Below are 19768 nucleotides of genomic sequence, written 5' to 3'. Positions count from 1 at the left end.
GGTAGATAGGGGATGAAAAGGTTTTTCTGGAAGTTTATTCTGGTGTTCTTATTATTGTAGTTGGTCAAGAAACTTTCTTTATTCCTTTTAAGTTTTATGCCTGTTTTGCTCTTGTTCTAATCCATATCTCACAGCAAGAAATAAGTAATTTTCTTAGTTATTGGTTTTAAACCACGACAACTAGGCTGACTGGCTTTGCAGCCTACATACTAACATGTGCCCTCAGCTCATGAAACAGGGAGTTTTGGTAGCGTACAGTTCAGGACTCTACTGATCTTGCATCTTCTAGCCCTGCTTCTCTGTGAGGATGGTTTGACAGTGCAGTGGGAGAGTCCTGCACTGTGTGGGTGATGTAGAACTGTCTACCAGGCACCCTAACTCAGCAATTTGGGGACTGTGCTGGGGAGTCGAAACAAAGATATGAGGTTTCCTCTTTTCTCTGTATGAGCTGTACATGCCTGATTGTGTCTAGGCACAATAAGGCCATGCACTTTCAATCTGTGCTGCAGGCATTTTTCTGTGACTTCTGGCACAACACATCCTGCAGCTGCATCTTTCTCCCCATCTCAGCTGCTGCCTGGTGGGAACTGTGTTCTAGCTGTGAAACACTGGTCAAATCTGAGAACTTAATTATACTTCAAAGGAAAACATTTATGCAATAGCACTACAACAGGAAACCCAGTTATTTTACTTTAGGGTGGGAGGGAATGAAATGCTCTAAAAAATATTGCTTCCTCCAAAGATTAAACATTAGGAAGCCCAAAAAGAATGTTCTTCACTGACAAATCGCTTGTTTGACCTAAATAGTTTGCTGCTAGAAGGCAACAACAAGAATATGTCTGAAGATCTAGCTCTCTGTTATTTAATTATAGTATTTGAGATCAGCCTCTTGTGTCTCAACTGACTTTTGGGCCAAGGTGACCTTTTCACAGCCAAAGAAGTCCTCAGTTAACTTTTCCAGGAAGAGTTTTAGCATCCTATAGAAATATTAAACAATGGTATAACAGCTTGATATAATTTCCTCTATTAGTACCTTTAAATGTCAACCAACAGAGCGTATAAAGCATTACAGCCTAGAAATCCACTGTTTTCTTCCCTTAAATATTATTTACAGCAATTTAGAAAAATATCTGAAACTGATACTTACTTTTCATTCCACATATTCTTAGAATAAAATCTGAATAGACATTTCTGTATTTGTGACATAGCTGATGGTTACCAATGGGATTTGTGAGGCTTTGGACAGATAGTGCCTCTACACATAAAAGTGTCCATGTAATATATAAACAGAATAAAATGTATTAATACTGTGGCTAGGTTATAAATATATTAAAGTCTGCAGGGTCACTAAGATGTGAGATCATTAACTTTTCTTTTGAGTACACGAACAAGGGTGAGGCCCCCAAATTCATCATGAAGAGAAAAAAACAGTTGCTTTGAGAAAATAAAGTCTCCTTTCCAGACTGCTTGCAGCTCACTGAATTAACCAGAATCAGAACAAACCATTCTATATTATGCATATATACACATAAAGAGACAATGAGGGAGCAGGAATGTCTGGACTCCTCCACAGCAGGACCATGATATTCATGCTGCCTTATTAATACACCTAACAACCATAACTAGCTTAGGAGACTAGTAGAGATGATTTACAAGGGCCTGGAGTGACAGGACAAGGGGCAATGACTTCACAGTGACAGAGAGAAGGTTTAGATTTCATACAATGAAGAAATTTTTCGATGTGAGGGTGGCAAAGCCCTGGCACAGGTTGCCCAGAGAAGCTGTGGCTGCCCCATCCCTGGCAGTGTCCAAGGCCAGGCTGGATGGGGCCCTGAGCAAGCTGGGATAGTGGAAGGTGTCCCTGCCCATGGCAAGAGTTGGAATGAAGTGATGTTTACCAAACAAAACAAACCATTCCATGATTCCATGATTTTCTGTTCCTGAGTCAGGCCAGCAGTACACAACTGCTTAGGCCTTGTCTTTGAAAGACAGTTCCCCAAAGTGTCAAGCTTCAAACATCCAACTGAAAATTACCAACCATGTAATTCTCTTCACCAATCTTAGCTAAGGAAGTGCCTGAACAACGTGGTTCTACCTCTACCTTCACTAAGTGCTGGAATGGAAAAGCCTCTTGAATTCAGGTTTGTCTGTGACCATGTAAGAAATTCCAGATCATGCAAAGTACCCCAAAGATGGCAGTGCTAAAAACATTTGGGTCCTTGAAACATTGTTTTGTGCTATGCTTTGAGCGGAAAGAGAACAGTGAAAATCAAAACCAATAGAGAGTTTACACAGATTCCAAGAAATACATGTGGGTCTTTTGGACCAGAAAGTATTTCCTACATTTGCCAGTTACAAATTAGGCCGAACCTGAAATGCTTGAAATTAGGACTGATTATGGTTTGTGAAAATTAAGAAGCAGGCTGGGGGGGAAAAAAGCAGCCATCATCCTCCACAACTTTTCGCAAGACGAGGGCTACTGGTTATTTTTTCTACTGAGTAACATTAAGGAAGAGTGTTGTGAGGCTGCACCTGAAGGGTCAGATGTTGTCTAGGGTTGAATAGGTTTTACTAGTTTCCACTGAGCTTTCAGACCTGTCAGATGACACAAGGGCACTCATGCCTAGACACCTCATGATCTTACAAATTCCATTTCTTGTCCTCTGGAATCGACAACCAGCTGTGGGTCAGTCATAAGTGATCACACACAAGACAGAAAATTCAATAAATGGTGTAACACAGTAAACAGAAAGGGAGCCAGGAGATGATTAGCTAAAAATAAACAGAGAAGAATGAGAAAAATGTCTCTTACCTGGTCCAGGTTGTTGTAAAAGTCAATACTGGCTGCACACAAGTATCTCCCTAGCAGAGTTGCATGGGTAGTAAAAATTGTGGCGACAGGGAGTTTCTGTGATCGAGACAGGATTAAACCCACTCCTGCCTGCCACTCATGGAAATGGGCAATTATATTAGGCTTGTCATCAAACTGACAGGAAAGCTGAAAATAGAAAGAAATATAGAAAACATGCATTATCCTGTCCATCATCCCAGCCTCGGATTTTTTTTTTTTTTTTGTTTTTGTTTGTTTTGGTTTTTGGTTTTTTTTGTGAAGCCTTCTGTGTGCTTGCTTTTCTTCTTGTGACAAAACAGTACCATTTTAAGTGGTCATGTGCCTTGATTTCCAACAGCCCTAATCCTTAGCACAAGAAAAATGTGTGCCTTTCTAGTGCCTCAGAACAGACTCCTTTCTAGAGTTTTTGAGGGTTCTGGCAAGCACAGTCACTCAGACTCTGCACTGGGCAGCCCCACTGCCCTTCCTCTGGAAAAATGTACTTAAATGACCACTTAACATTTAAGTTTTAAATACAATTTGATCTACATTAAGATCAACTTCCTAAAAAAAACTTAGTTTTCAAACTGGAGAATAGGAACCACATCCCAAAGCCAGTTTTGGTCTGCAAGTCTCTAGATTTAAAAACTGTACCTCTTTCAAAAACCAGGCTGTTAATGATCCAAAAATCACAGCATCATTGGCTTCTCGGTCCTGAAAAGGGATTCCTATGTTGCTGACTTCCCAAAATTCACCTTTCCACTTGTCCAGGTTCCAAGCTGCTGATCCTATATCAAACAGTAAGACATATGGGCTGCCCTCTATCAGCCATCTTCCAAAAAAGACCTATGGAAAGGAGGAAAGGATAAGAAGGACAGAAAGAAAATGTTAAAGTGAATGTAAAGGCCAGTTAGCACAATGATCTTCATCCATCAAATCTGAAGTATTTCACACAAAGAATGTATGTTCACAGTCCTACACACTCAGGACTTGCAGTTTTCCTAGTAAAATACATGGAGTAATACTGAAACAAAGGAAACTATAATCTTTAGGAACATTCTATTTTTAAGAATTTAATTTTAGATTTTCATTGCAGTATTAACTTCTTTTCCATAAAAGAAAAGAAATGGTTAGGAAGACTGCACTTGCTTGAATAAATAGGTCTTCTTATTGAAGCATCTATGCTACTTCTGTTCTTATTTTAAAATTATTATTTTCTTTCACTCATATATGTCTCCAGTCTTTTGCTATTTATGCCTGATTACTGGGGAGAGGTTTTGTAGGACTGCTGTATTTTGGTGCCTGTATCTACCACGTCATTTCTTCCTTCTTCCCCAGAAGCAGCAGAGGGGGGAAGGATTGCACTTCCATTTGGAAGAGTGGAAGGATCTATCAGAAAGTATTTCAATACCTAAAATCACTTCAGGCTAAAAATGCAGCTTTCCTGCTTTGTCTCCATTGGTATAGTTAAACATTTCTAAGAATATTTACAACTTCACTGCCCTCACCAGCCTGCTCAACCCAGCTGGGCCCACACCACAGTCTGCAAAGTCAAATTTTTCACATTAAATCTGCCATCAAAACAGCTGGGACCTCAGGGGTTGAACCCAGCCCTGATGCTACAATGAGCTGAAGAGAGGTCAGGTCTTGAAAACAAAAAAGAGAAAAGCCCTTGGCCTGTTTTCACAAAAAGTACAAGTCATAACAAAGACAGGTTTGCTCCTTTTTGCTCCTCATGTATTTATTTCAGAGTCTCCAGATTTGCTGTTCAGGAAAATGAATGGAACCCAGACTTCATCTAAATACAGAGTCAGGTCGTGGCAAGGAACACACCTGACCTGAGAAGTTTGGAAGAATTCCTAGGTCCCCTGGTTTAAAACCATCCATTGTGATGCATAAGCAAAATCCAGACATAAATGTTAATAGGATAAGTGCAGCTCCTGGAAACTAGAGCGTCATTATTGGAGGTCAAAGCTGTATTTGACGTCCCTGGGACAGATTTGCTGCTGTATATGAATACTCCAGCAGCACCATACACACGTTGGGCTGGCAGAGGTGGCTGATTAAATTGGATGCATTGCTGGAAAAATATAAAGCATTGCAATCAATCTGCCCTAGAAGTCTTTAGCCATTTTCCAGACAAAGGAATGTTACAGAGGCAACACTGAAAACTTGACCAATCACCTGTGAAAATCTGAAAAAGATAAGAAATGGGAAATTGGACCTTTCAGTTTGAGCCTGTACAATGCAAGCATCATGTCACTTGACACTCTCTCAAGCTGTGGCACACACTCATCCAACAAGAAACATCTGCAAAACAGGGCATTAGATCCTAAGAACAGCACAACTGCACTTACAAAGGGAGACAACACATTGCCAGTGCCACAGCTAGCAGCAGCTCAAGATCTTTAGGAATTTCTACAGTGAAGTATGTCAACCCCCTCAGCAACGCTAAGAACACTTCCCTGCTGCTGCCTCTCGATGCTCTCCACATCTGTTCAGTACACATAATGAGCAGACAATTTTTCCTCCTGCAAACAGGCATCTCTGAGGGACTCAACACAGTCAGAGTGCAGGGGAGTTGTACATCTCTGATAAGGACTTAAAGAAAGGAGGGCAAATTTAGCATGAGTTACCTTCCACTCATTTTCAGGTAATCAAAGCTGCTTGCTGCTTTAATCATTTCCCACCAACACAGCAGATAATCTATTTCTTTTAGCAAATAATCTTTATAGAAAGAAGTTTATTCCTACTTTATTGTTGGAGAAACCAAGTCTCAGAAAGGCTATGAGATCACACAGAAAACACAGGTTAAAAATCATGTTGGAAGAGAGATGAATCCACTTCTTATGTCGTGGTTTAACCTCTCTTCCCAGGGAACTGACAGCTGGTTGCACTGAACTGAAGAAGTCGATTCTTTGTTACCTCAGTGCTTTTCTCAAGTCCTTTTCTGGTTTTCAGCTCAACATTATGCTTCATTAGAAAAACTGAGAGCTAATGGAAAACTCTTCTCATTCCTTTGCAAGAATGTGAAATGTAAAGGCTCAAAGTAAGGTCATATTATATCTACTAAAATCTCACCATACTTAGAGACCAGATAAATAAGTCATTAATCCAATTAAGCAGCTTGCAGATAAATGACTGTTAAAACCCATAATTGGATGAACCAGTTCTTCCTCAAAAATAACCTTTAATGAATTGACTCTGCTGTTCTAACAGTGGATTCCAAGCCTTTCCCGTTGTGACATTGACCAGGACTGCTGTGTCAAGTGGAACAAGAGCATTAACCCAAACTTTAATCTTCTCAGAGTCAGATTTGTTGCCCTGGGAAGCAGCAGCACATCTGATTTACCTGACACCCTTGGCTTTTCATGGTGTCCATTGCCTTCTTAACTGCAGGGTTTGGAGGTTCAGAGAATTCCACCTGAGTCTTCACATTCTGCTCAAAATAGGGGCCAATCAGGAAATAGTTTTCACCCCATTCATCTGCTGTAGTTTTGGCTTTTGTCTGGATCACAGTGTAAATGCCTCCCACTGCAAAGGATCACAAAGAACAAAAATTAGAAAGGGGCACCGGCCACAGATCTCTGTACTAAGGTCCAACCCACCTGTGGATCAGATACACTGCTAGTTAAATCCCTTCACACATGTGGGTTTTAATTGAAATCCAGCCTCTACCAAATAAATGGAAGTTCAGTCTCTTAAATGATATCAGAACTTCACAGTTCAGTTGAGAGATTAAAATCCTGGGCCTCATACTTCCACTCTCCCATGTCTAATCTTGATTCTGCTGCATCCCAAGCACAGCATTCTGCTTTTGTTTTATTGGCGCAGTTATAATTTTCAAACCTATTTTTCATCACGTGGTAAGAACTGTACTTGTTTGACACAAATCACTAAGAGAAGTTGAGGAACTGATGGATTTCATTGACTATTGGCTATAAAATGGACTTAAACCAATATCCTTAAAGCATAAGGAGTCTTCCATTATCAGTCTTGAAGAGCTGTTAAAGTTGGAGGGAATGTAGCCTACACTGACAATATAAATGTCTGTAGCATCTTTCACCAAAATATTGTTTGCTTTAAAAACAAATGCAGCATTCAAATGTTTAAGAGAATCCAGCAGCATCCCTTGCCAAGTCAAAACAGATCTATCCAGCATTGCAGATGGTGTGCAAGAGTCCCTTAGCTGCTCCTCCTCACAGTTTTCCACAGCCAGCCCTGGAATTCATGCATTGGCAGGGCAAACTTCCCTTTGCCACAGTCCCCAGGGTGCCAGGCAGTGGACACTGCACCACCACCAAGTCAGAAGAACAATAGGGGATGCTTGAATCCAGCAAGGGAGAGGGATGGCAAGGAAAAAGAAAACCTGAAGCCAAGCAGCTGCTGCACACCAGAGACAATGAGTGTAGCTCCAGCAAGGTGAGAGAGAGGGAGCTCAACAGGTACAAAGAGCAAAAGAAACACTACAGAAAGGATTGGTACTCCTACATAAAATTTTCTTCCTCCACTAAATATGAAGCTTTGGAAATATTTGGCTTCAGGGAAGGAGATGGTGCTGAAGCTTCCAGCAGTGACATCAAAATTGCCTATGGAGTCAGCACGGAAAGCTGCCAGGGATTGAGAGCTGGCACTCTAGGCTCACCCTTTTAAAGCTATTGGGATATTCAGAGGTGCCAATGCACCACATCCAATTGAATTAAAAACTTTGAGAAGTTACCTAATTCCTCTTAAGAATCTGCCACTGGTATGTACAACACAGCAGCTGAAGTTGCTCAGCACTTTGGGAGATTAGTTCCCAGATTAATTAAAATGTATCCCCTGACAACTACAGAAAGCCTTCTGCAAAGCTTGGTGTCTTGCAGCCCTGAGGAGCCAAATGACAGAACTACAGTTTTAATTATTCTCCTAGAAAAGAAATTGTTCACTTAAATGCTTTTTCTCCACAAATATCCCATTTGTTCTGAATGCTGCAAAGATTTCTAGTCTTAATATTTTCATGTCTCAAGATTCTAGGTATTTACAAAGAGAAAAAAAATGCAGTTCCAATGTACCAGCTTGCTGAGTAGAATTAGTACAATAAATTATTACCCTTAATAATTATATACCTAAAAACACAAGAATTTTACAGATGTCTCTTCCTAAATCAAGCTGTCAGTTCAAGAGTTTCATGTCATGTAGACTGGGAACCGCAGAAGGAAACCTATGTGTAAGACTATTACTCTCCCCTTCAGCAGGACCAGAAAGCTTAATAAACTAATTCATAGTCATCATATGCTTCCATGGCTGCTTTGGACAGGGATTTAGAGGACTCTTAGACAAATAACACTGTATTTTCCCTCTGAGATCCTCTGCTCACAAGCTGAGAGAGTCTATTTGAATAGCTTTGATTCAGATAAACATAAAATTTTAATTATCTGAGACAAGTCAGAACATTCAGCCTATAAAGCAGTAGTTACGATGATACATCTGTTTTTTAGGGTGGTAAATTCATCATAGGAGCATAAGGGGCTTCAATCCAAAATGGATAAATATGAGGCTCAGTAAAAATCTTACTCATGAAACTGGCTGGTTTGAATTGGCAGAGATACAGAACTTAGAATGAGGGAAGACTTCAGCGCAGAGCAGCCTGGTGATCCAGGAAAAACGAGGAAATATGACTTGCAAGATGAAAGACACTAAATATCATGATAAAGCTGTGCATGCCTAGAGTGAAGCAAAAGCTCCCCAATCCCAGGAGCGTGGAGCAGCCTCTTCCATATTGCAAGGGGTTCAACACTGGGATTGGCAATGTGTTGCAGTCAGCAACCTCAGGATCTAGTCCAGGGAAGCAGCAGGGTTCTGGGGACCAGCATCAAACACCAACGAGACGGGCTCCCGGTTCATGAAACCATTTATTCAGCATGGGAACAAACTCAGATCCAGAACAGAGAGCCCCGAACAGAGCCCGAGCAGGGGCTTTTGAGGGACAGAACTCCCGAGGGTCTCCACCCTTGAGGATGGAGTTCAGGGTCAGGGACCACTAGAAACACAGCAAGGGAGAAACCCCCAGGGACTCAAACCCAATTAGAACTCCTGGGCCGTCCTTCACAAGGGGTTTGGGGTGGGACAATGTAACTCTTTGTCTTCCCCTGAAGCACACTGCCACGGCAATGTAGCTGAGTTTCCACAGCCACAGATCTGAAGAGAAATGAGGAAGCTGCAGCTCAGAGCTGGGTAGAGCCTGGATCTTTGTTTCACACAGGCAGCATCTGAGTGTTTGTTTCCACAAGGTTCACCTTAGGATCCCTGTGTGCCTTAAAGGTCCAAAGATGTATAGAAGACCTCTTATGGGGGAAAGAATGGAGAGTGTGCTGTGCTGTGGAAATCTGTTGCACAGCAAGGTAAAAAACTTTTCAGGGCCCTGATTTGCCTGAAATGCAATGAAAAGTACTTATGATAAAATCCAAAGAGTGCATTCCACAGGCTGTTAAAACCCCTCAGAAGGTAATTGTGATAAAAAACAGCAGTGTTACCTGACCCCCAGACTTGCTTTTGTCTTCCCTGTTACTGTGGAAATATGACTCATAAAGCATGTCTGTGCATAAGGTTTAATTGACAGCAGAGGGAAACTGCAAGTGAAACTATGTATGTAGGAAGTGTTGGGTATAACTTAAAAAAGACATCTTGAGAAGAACAGAGCAACGTCTAGAATAGTGTGTTGACTTATGAAATTACACTTCTCCATAGCAAACTCAAGGAACACATTACCTATCTTAAAGAGATAGTTTCTATATGCTCAGTTGCATTGAATTCCCTGGAAATACCTGTGCCAGTAAGCAAAACATTACATATCCTACTGAAAAGCAAAGTAGGGGTTTACATATTCACCTCGCAGAATTCTCAAATTGCTTCAAAAATATTGTAAACCTTCTTTTTCTTCTCTAATATAATGTTTTAGGTCATGCTACAAACAGAAAACCTTTCCAAACAGCAGGGATGTACCAAAATGCTGCAAGTTTCTCTATGTTGCCTCTGAAGTTTTGTACTTTGAAACAGGGTTAAAACAAACAAGAAATGACAAAATGAGAAACAGATAGAGAATCAATAGAGATCAGAACAAAAGAACTGTTTTGGAATATTACAGATTAAGGAGAATTAGCAGTAAAATGTTGTTACAGGAATAGTTTAGTTTTCTGATGTTCAACAAAATGCTTTATTCAAACATATTAAGTTTTAGTTAGATTTTAAAACATACTTGAAAGAAATGTATTTATATTATTTATTTTTAAAACACACTCTTAACCTTTCCACCAATAAATGAAATCAAGTTGAAAAGGAAATCAAGAACAAATCCTTCCCCCATCTAGCTCCTTTCCATTCTTCCTATCTTTTTTTTTTTTTTATTTTATTTATTTTTTTTAGGGAAAAAAAATAAACTGGCCCAGAAAGGGGAGCTAAGATATCTGGGAAAGAAGGATTTTGTTAATTTAAGGGAAGTTTGACCTCTTTTTACTGACCTCTTTAAAAAATAGAAGATGAAACCAAAATACTTTCTCAGAAAATATTCTATAAAATTATTTTAAAAGTCTAAGTCTTTTTATCGATGTTAACACTACTATGAATTTGTCTAAAGGAGTTCTCTGCGCCACTCCAGCATTTTCTTTTTTCCTTGTTTCAAGTCCTGCTGCATTATTCCTTTTGTATATTTAAAAACCAAGCAGCAGTTAGGGCTTGTCCTGCTACCCACCCCACACTGCAGAAGGACAGCGGGAAGGAGCAGCAGAAACCAAAAATGATGAGAGAAGGAGGCAGTGAACTATGGAAGTGAGACAGAGGTAAGTGGAGATGGTCACTGATCCTTTCCCACACACCTTTGCTACACAGTGAGAGGATCAGGATGCTTCCAGGGCTCTGCAGCTTCTTTGCTATGTCCTGACCAGACCACTAGGAAGGCATTAAAGCTTCCCTGAGAACCATCAGTGCCACAGGATCCATGGGAGCAGCATGAGCCCAGGCTCAGGATTCAAACTGACTTCACTGTCACAGTCACTCATTACATCGTTTCACCCATCTGCTCAGAAACTGTCTTTGATCTGCACAGGTGTGATAAAAACTTGGATTTAACTTGTTTCTAACATTTGAATGGAATTTGATTGATTGATTGATGTCTATTGAGCTGCCATTAATAAAATCAGGCTATAAAATGTGTCAGATGAAAAACAACTGGCATCTTCAGCCAGCAGATATTTTTCCTGTGGTTTTGGGGCTATGTTAGTAGCTGGGACTCCTCAGGAGACAGATCTCTACATTCTTTGAAATACTGACATCCCAAACATATTCTGAAATAACACTGAACCGCTGAAATTTATGACAGATGTCCACAATCAAAAAGCTATTTCTGTGTGCATCATCCCCAGTCCACAGGATTTCATTTGGAATTGATTTGACATTGATATTCCACCCCCCTCTATAAATGCACAGAGCTCTGAGGCTGTGCTTATGCCAAGTTTATGCCAGCACATCCCCACTCTCCAAAAGGTGTTACTTCAGCTGTGTCACAAATTACAGTAATCACCTTCTCCCAAGGAAGTTTCATCATAGGAAGACACAGAGGAGGTTAAATGCTGGTCCTGCTGACTTCAGTGGATGCAGGATTTAATTTCCAAGAGTCCAGTTTTTCACCAAAGAAACTGAACTGAGATCTCTGCTCCAGGGAGAGCTGAAACAAGTTTTGTTTTTAGCACAGTCTTCATTCCAATGATGATGGGAAAAAAAATCTATTTGAGATTCATCTACCAGTGACTCTTGAGCTAAGCTGTTCCCAGCTGAATGATGACACAAGCTGGCTGTTTGCCCAGCATTTTTAAGCATTCTTCTACTTTCTATCTAAAAGCTGTGAGTGGTACAGCAAGGAGTACTAATCTAAATATCACTGGAATTATTTTCAAGACATCTTTCTAGAGAAAAGAGCAGATCTTGAACATTCTCAGCCCTTCTTACTAATGTGTCAGAAAATCCACTACAGACAAACCCAGGCACAAAATCTCCATAGCTTGGTAGCCATTTCTTTTGTGATGCTGTGCTTAAAGCTTTTATTGATCTTTATGCCATGGAGGAAAGAAACCAGTCTTTTTTTTCACTTCTATATGACCAGACCTGGCTTTACTAGAGTATGATAGCCAGGCAGGAAAGGAAGAGTTAAAAATACTGATCTCCCCCACCATTTGTGGCACTGCAGTGGACTGGGACCTTTCATTGCCTGCATTTTTCACCTTCTGCCACAGAAACACTGTAGATCCACTTTACACAGGGTTTTCCCCACCAGTGAAAAGCCAACTAAAGTGAGGGAAATCTCACAAAACAAACTGCACATTTCTCATTTCTTTGGCAGAGCACTTTCAATGCTGGAGGATTTCCATACTGTGTTTAGTTCAGATGGCAAGTTCTCTATCATGTAACTTGGGGGAAGGGTGAGGGACAGTGGCACTGGCAGATAAGCCTTTTTTATTTCCCATTTTCTCCTTCAGTTACCTTATCTTTGCTTCCTCTAGACAGAGGAGAGTGAGAGCAGTAACTGAGAGGCCAATGTTTTCCATGTCAGAGGTTGTAACTTAGCAGAGGCTGCAGCCAGGACAGAAAATCCAAAAAGGAAACATGGAGAAGTAGAAACTCTGCCTTATTAGAGCACGTGTTAAATGATCTCTACATTTAAAAAAAAAAGAGAGACAACTTCTCTGTTCCCGCTGCTGACACAGAAAAGATGACTCTCTGGAAGTAAAGGATACTTGTAGATCTCAGAGCCCTGAGTTCATACAACCATCTTGTTCTTCCCTATAGCTGCACCTTGTGCCTCGGTAACAGCCAGAACCATCAGGAAAAGCCCAGGGAATGCCTGCTCCCTGTGGGCAGCCAGGCACATGAAGACCCCCTCTCTCTCCAGAATCAGGTATTCTTCAATTTGAAGAATCCCCTCACCATCCTCTGGCTCTGAGGAGGTTCAGCTCAGCACCTGTAAAGATCATTGGTTACAGTGTGTGGGGATGGATATCCACCTGTGAGCTCTGCTATCACCTTCCTCACAGGAAAGAGGACAATTCAGCCTGATTGTCAGTGCCACAAGAGAAATGGAGGGATTAGTAAGAAGCAGCCCTGGCCAAGGAGGAAATGTACCCAAGCACCTGGTGATGCAAACAAAACTAACACAAAGGCTGAGATTTACTCCTGTGGGCAGCAGCAGCTTTACACCACCTCAGAAATGCAAACCAACTTCAGCCTGAGCTCCTCTGACACACCTTTGCATTGACAGAAAGGAAGAAAGAAACGTTTATCTTAAATGCTCAAAATTAGCTTGTCAGGCAATACATGTATCTAATGTTTATCTTGCCCTCTATGTTAGGAACATATACAGCAGCACAAACACTAAAACATGCAGCAGAACTAAATCTCTGTGTGGTCAGCTTATTTCATCAAATAAACAATTCCTCCTGCTAAAGGAGATAGGAATTATACAGTACAAGCTATTATTTCCTAAGCCTATATATCTTTTGTGATGACTCTCCCTATATTTTGCTATTGAGGAAAAAACCCCAAACCCTCAGTATCAAGAATTTACCTGAAAAATAGGCTGAAACAGGCTTATAAAAGGGGTTTTGCACAGATGTCAAGGTTGGTTAATGGAAACTTTGTACAAGGTCAGATTCTAATGAAGAAATTGTTTTCCATGCCATGTTGCTTCAGCCCTGTCTGAATATATGGGCTTGGAAAGTGGTGTAAGCAAAGGCACATTACTTTCAAACATACTGGATAAAATTGACTTTGTCTCATTAAATGTGTAAATAGTAAATTTTAGCTGTGTCAGTTGATTCAGCTCCAGTGAAGTCAGACAGAGTTCCATGGGTGATTAAATGATTCACTACCTTTTGTACATGCTCTGGGAAAACCTAATTTGGTTACCTTTTCCTAAATGTGCTGTGTGATATCTACAACCACTGGGTCCAGATGACTCAGAAAACATGCATGCTGTGGAGTTCAGAGAAGTTAGTGGGAGCTCCTGAATTTCCTAGATTTCTGCTGCCATCTGCTTGCCAGAGCCTTACTTATCGTGCACACTGCAAAAGTGAATGCTGCATGCTCCAAGTTGTGGCTTTAGTAAATTAACTCTAGAATCTCAGCTGAAGCTACTGAAAAATAAGCCCACAGGGATTCAAACTGCCAAATCTGCTCTGTCCCACCTCTGGGTATTAATAGGACTCACTACCGTAAAAAGAGCAATATAAACCAGCAGAAATTATCACAGAACAGTAATTCCAGTTTCCCCATGGGGATAAATCCCAGCACTGTCCAATCCTCTCACACACATTTCCCTTTAAAGTTAAATTCTTAACAAATTACAGATCCCCTCTCCTGAACAATCTCTATTTACCTGCCAAGACAAAAACACACATGGAGTCAATCATTTACTCCTACTAATACTAACTCACTTTTGTGGTGAAAATGGAAGCTTACAGAACTACACCCCTGAAAGGGGATGATTTGAGTGAATTGGAAACAGAGGCAGGAGGATTTTTGCCCAATAAGCAGCATGCCCTTTGCCTGACCAGCAGCAACCAATGAACAAATGAAGCCCCTGTCTGGCACCACCTGTGTTTGCAAAGAGCAGTCCAGAAGAGTTTCAGCTCGCACACAAAGGCTGCCGGTCATTGACCCCTGGGTTTTGTTCAGTGGCTGTAGCACAGCTCTATTTGTTTATACCCCCTCCAGGCCTGGCCTCTTCTCCACACTGCTCTAGAAGGCTGACAGGGGGGCTGCTAAACTGCTCTGCATCTGATCTCTGTTGTACAGCTCATTTCCATGCATGATGGTCCCAAGAGAATTTGCATGGAAGGCAAAAGCTAAGTATGTACAAAGCAATATATATATCTGCACACTCAGACTTACCACTTAGATGTTCAAACCCCCTCTCCCTGCTGGTGGAACACAAAAGGACACAGAGACATCCTGGCTCTGTCCATCCCACACAAACCCACGCAGGTGCTGCCCACACTCAGTATGCACGATTACACATCTGCACTTCTTCCAATCCAGCAGCTCTGCAGCCCTCTCCAGTCTCCCTCTGAATGCCTTTCATCTCCAGCCCTTCATCCCTCCCTCCATTCCTGAGAAAACAGCAATACTAACCCCCAAGTGTGGTACAAACCTTTGTTGGTAACTTCCCAGGAAATTTCAAAGAGCAACAAATCCTCCACGGGCAGGTCTTCATCCTCACACTGAGGAAGCCCATTCAGAGATGTCATGGACAAGGATCTCGCCAGTGGCATTTTCGTCAGCCCTTGAGTGCTCACCACACAGGCCACAGCAGTCAGCAAAGGTCCAGGTCCTGTGGCAGTGCTCTGCAGTTCTGGTTAGAGCAGTCTGCCTGTGTGCTGGCAGCCCAGGAGAAAATTATTCAGATAGCTGGGAGCTAATGGGTTTAAACTGTCTGACCACCAGCATTAAATTGGCTCAGTGAAATCCTCAGGGCTTGAGAAGCAGGTGCTGGGAGAGGTAAGAATTTAAGACTGACCTGAGAAAGGTCTTGACTGTTTTGGGGCCAGAGCTCTTTCTTCTTCTTCTCTCAGAGGGAGGTAAAAAAAGGTTTTGAGCTCCCGAGCCACAGCATTCAGTATCCAGCAGCACTTCAGGAACAGTCGACATTGGACAGTTGTAAAGTCAGCACCGCCCTGAGCCAACTCCAGCAGGGAGGACACTTTGAGTTCACCACCTGATTTGAGTCCAGCCCCTGAGTCCTCCCCTCGAGATGCACCCTCCCCTTACACACAGGGAATTTTCCTACCTGCTGGCCATCTGCAGGAGTTAGAGGAGACTCATTTTACACCATGGCTCTTGGGTTCCTTGCCAGGCTAAATGCTGTTACCTCTTCTTTTTCAGCTGAGCAGTCTGTGAGCCCAAGTTTACCTCATCTCCTACCTCCACAATTATCTCCAGCTCTGTTCCCAGGACTTTACCCCAGCTGTTGACTGCTTTAGCAGCTCTGCAGCCCTGACAGCTTTTACAAAGCTACAAAGGCACTACTCCTGTTTTGGCATGCACTCTGCCCCTCCTTTCAGTCCTGTCCCTGATTTTCCACCTGGTTTGGTTTTTTTTGTTTGTTTTTTTTTTGTTGTTGTTGTTCTTTTGTTCTATGCCAGAGGTCTTTCCTGGCCTCTGGGCCCATGTCCTCCACCCAGGGAGCTTAGTCAGGGCACAGCATGCCCCTGTCTTCTCCAGCACAGAGCTGGGATGCAGCAAGCAGTGACCACACATCTACAGAGATGCTAGTCCCTAACTCACAGCCTGAGATCCTCACAGCTCTGCAGACCACCTGTCTGCTTGCTAGATTATTACACATCTGGTTGAGGAGCCAGTGCTTCTGGGACAGCTTTGTGAGCTGAATCTGATTCTGAGCTTAGAGCACAACCTGCCCAAAACCCACAGTTCAGCAGGGAGCAAATCTCTAGGTGAGCTCCAGGATATCTGGCAGAATTCTCTGTGAAGAATACTACTGCACCAGCAGGCAGAGAGGGAAAGGCTCTGAGTTCTCCTAAGGCAAAACAAGTCCAAGACAATTGGTTTAGGCAACAGGCAGCCCATCTGCATAGAAGTCTCTTAGACAAAATACATAATGCATGGTACAGCTGAACCTGCCTTAAAGACTACCTGCCCCCAAAAAGACTTGCTCTTCCACTTCCACACTCCTGCTCTTCCACTTCCACACTCCTACCTGCATTCATGGTAGTCAGACGTATCCCTGAGCTGGTGGATACAGCTCACTGAAAAAACCTAAGGGTGCAGAAAACTTTTTTTTTCAGAGTTAAGAACTGGAGCTGTCTCAGAAAAGAGCCTGGTAAGAGGCCAGGCAAAGATTTAGGATTTTATTGGCTGAGTATCATTTTGTCTCTATGGCTTGAGTTGCTCTTATTCATCAGTTTCCAAAAAAAAATGCCTGGCCTTTATTAATGATCACTGAATCATTACTTTTGAAGCAGCTGTGGCTTTTACTACCTGGAGTAGGTAGGAAACTAGATTATCCCGTAGCTAAAACCCCATGTTATTTAAAAGAAAAACCTGTAGTACATTAAGGCTCCCTTCATTTCTGAATATCAAATCTGCCCAAGTCACATTTTCATACTTTTCCTGGGACATTCATGCTGAGGGTGAGGCCTAAAGCTGCCAGGTGCACAAAGGCCTTCTCAGGTGAGGAGTGGAGAACAGAGAATAAAGAAGCTGACCAGGTTTACCTCACTTTATATAAATGAATACACAGCAAAACTGCTCATTTTAAAGGTGACAGGAGGTACAGTGAGCCCCCAACATCCCTCACTGACTTCACTGAGAGTGGTCACCCTCACTGCAAGTAAACAGCAGGAGCTGCAGCTTCCCCAAGGAAAACCTGATGGAATTGTGGGTGTGTGGGCCCCATACCCACTGCTGCCTGGGTACCACTGTGCTCTGGAGGTCTTCACACAGCTCTCAAGGTGCTGAAATCAAAACGGTTCACATCAGTTACCTCTCCAAGGACCACAGAATCACAGAATAGTCTGGGTTGGAAGAGACCTTAAAGATCTCATTCCACCCCTGCCATGGGCATGGACACCTTCCACTATCCCAGGTTGCTCCAAGCCTCACCCAGCCTGGCCTTGGACACCTCCAGGGATGGGGGAGCTGCAGCTTCTCTGGGCAACCTGTGCCAGGGCCTTTCAGCTTAAAGCCATCACCCCCTTTTCCCGTCACTCCAGGCCATTATAAAAAGTCCCTTTGCAGCTCTCTTGTAGTGTCCCTTCAGCACATAGTAAAGTCACCCCAGAGCCTCCTCTATGCTGAATATTCCCAGTTGTCTCAGACTTTCCTCATAGGAGAGGTGTTCCATCCTTCTAAAGAAAACCTCTAGTCAGATAACCAGTGGCACTGGTTCACTGACATATCACTGTCCCTAAGAAGCATGAAAAACATGTAAATAATTTTACAACAATGAAGTTGTAACAGCAAATTTTTCAAACTCCTCACACAGTCTATGGTTTTCATGTTCTTGAATGTCACATTTTTCCAGCTTCTGCTTGTAATAAGAGGATAATTCTTTTACTCTTTGAATATGGCAAAAAATTTTATAATTTCTTAAACCTTAGTGAATGAGTTAGAAAGAATGGTCAGATACCATGAAATAATTTCAGAAGTACTGGCAATGCCATCCTTGAGTGAATCTGGGAGTAACTCACCTTTAGCAGTTTGGAGATAATGGAGTTTTTAACTGATAAAAAGTGTTCAGTAGCAAAGTGAACATCAGCACTCCTTCATATTCTGAGTACATTTCATTTTGTCCAATCTGCACATCTTAAAGAAGGAGGGTTTTTTTCACACAATCCCATCCCAAATTTTGCTTTCCTGTTATTAGTGAGGGAAAAGTATTTGTAGTGCCCAGAAAAGGTGAGCTCCAACAGGTAGTCCAGAAACTTTCATCCCAGCAAATGCTTTTAATTGCTAGAGAGCAAAGGGCTCCGTTCATTATATTTATGGCCTGCAAGGATTAACTGTGGGATATTCGGGGTGCAGCTGGAGTTATCTGGGTTTAGGGCCAAAAAGGAGGTCATGTGTTACTGTGCACATGTAGTAAGACAAAATAAAAGCTCTTCAGAAGAAAAGCTGTATCCTGACATTAAGAAGGGCAACCTTTAGCTGTCCTCGATGCGAACTGGAGTGAGGTGAAAGCGCTGAAAGGAACACCCTGCTGCCACTAGAAATGTGTCATTTTTGTCACAGAGGCAGGGAAAAGTTGTGATTATGATTGTGAAGTTTGCTCCTTTTTCACCAGAGGCCATCTGCTGAAGTGAGGAGATGGCAACATACCAAAAAGATTAGTTTTTAAAGCACAACATTGATTAAAATATTTCCCAGAATTCTGGAAACCAGTGAGACTGGTTTTGAGTCCAGCCTAGCTTTTCATATTGTTCTTATCACAAACTATACAGATGCCCTTTGGTAATACATTATTCATTGTGTTGCAATTCTGCCAGACACCAGTTGTTACCCCACCAAATTCTTTTGCAGCCCACAGAATTGAAATAATTTTGTTTGCAAGAATACTGGACAGTAAGAAGGCTGAGTTTGCAAGGTTCTTGAAGAGAAATATACAAAGTGTGTATTGTTTTTCCCAAATTTCCTAGAGTTCTCTGGAGAGAGTAATACAGGGATGATGCTGTGCATTCTGCCCTACCTAAATCTCATTTTGAAACTGTTACCTCTAGGATGTTGTCTGCACACTTTGATCCAACTCCTATTTGGGTAGAGCAAAGTTTTCTGCAAAAAGTAACTCAGTATATCACCTCAAGAAGTGAGTTATGGATGGTGTCTTCATACCACAGTCCTTCCACCAGAACCACTCCAGACAACTTTTTTTTCTTGGAATATCAGCCTCAGTCTCCCTGGCTGCAAGTGGAAAGGTGCCCGTAGGGGAACAAACACTCTCCATGCATGGAAGTTTAAGAGATAATTGTCTAGGACTGGCTTGCTCTGAACAGAACTGTGGTTTCCAGGTTTGCCAAAGGACGGGAGTTTGTAGCAGTCACTGATGCACACACACTGTAATTGTGATACAGAGCAGTAGGTGGCACTGACGGTGTTCACGTGAGTTCTCCAGTGTCCCTGCTTGTCTTTGCAGAGTTTAGGGAAGATCAGGGAGGGGCCCAGAAGTGCTCTAGGGACAGCCCTCATTGCCTGCCTGGCAGCAAATACACCTCATTCCAGTTGGGAAGTGATGGCCTTCACTCTTGCCCTGCCTGTGCAAGGCCAAAAAGTGCTCCAAAACTCTCATAAGTGGAGAGTTTTCCTTCCAGTTAGAGGACAGGCATGTAGAGTGGCCCTGTGAAACAGCCAGAAGGCAAAAGGGGCTACAAAACATTAGATGGGACACAGTGGATTTCTCTC

General features: G+C 42.2%; 1 protein-coding gene across 2 annotated transcripts in view; it reads right to left on the bottom strand.

Moving 5' to 3' along the window:
• GYS2 (glycogen synthase 2) overlaps positions 1 to 15551 on the bottom strand; it is a 42058-nt gene extending 26507 nt beyond the window's left edge. The window contains exons 1-5 of one of the 2 annotated variants that reach the window (XM_015629181.2): positions 15375 to 15550; positions 15009 to 15234; positions 6183 to 6364; positions 3485 to 3676; positions 2813 to 2998 (exon numbers count right to left, since the gene is read on the bottom strand). In XM_015629181.2, the coding sequence (XP_015484667.1) occupies positions 2813 to 2998; positions 3485 to 3676; positions 6183 to 6364; positions 15009 to 15129 (681 nt within the window). In that variant the 5' untranslated portion in view covers positions 15130 to 15234; positions 15375 to 15550. Of the gene's footprint in view, positions 1 to 2812; positions 2999 to 3484; positions 3677 to 6182; positions 6365 to 15008 lie in introns of both variants that reach the window. The other variant, XM_033514499.1, reaches the window with a different exon arrangement.
• Positions 15552 to 19768: the final 4217 nt, after the last annotated feature.

The sequence above is a fragment of the Parus major genome, chromosome 1A (genome assembly GCF_001522545.3).
Source record: "Parus major isolate Abel chromosome 1A, Parus_major1.1, whole genome shotgun sequence".
Lineage (NCBI taxonomy): Eukaryota > Metazoa > Chordata > Aves > Passeriformes > Paridae > Parus > Parus major.
This window is presented reverse-complemented; position numbering and strand designations above follow the sequence as displayed.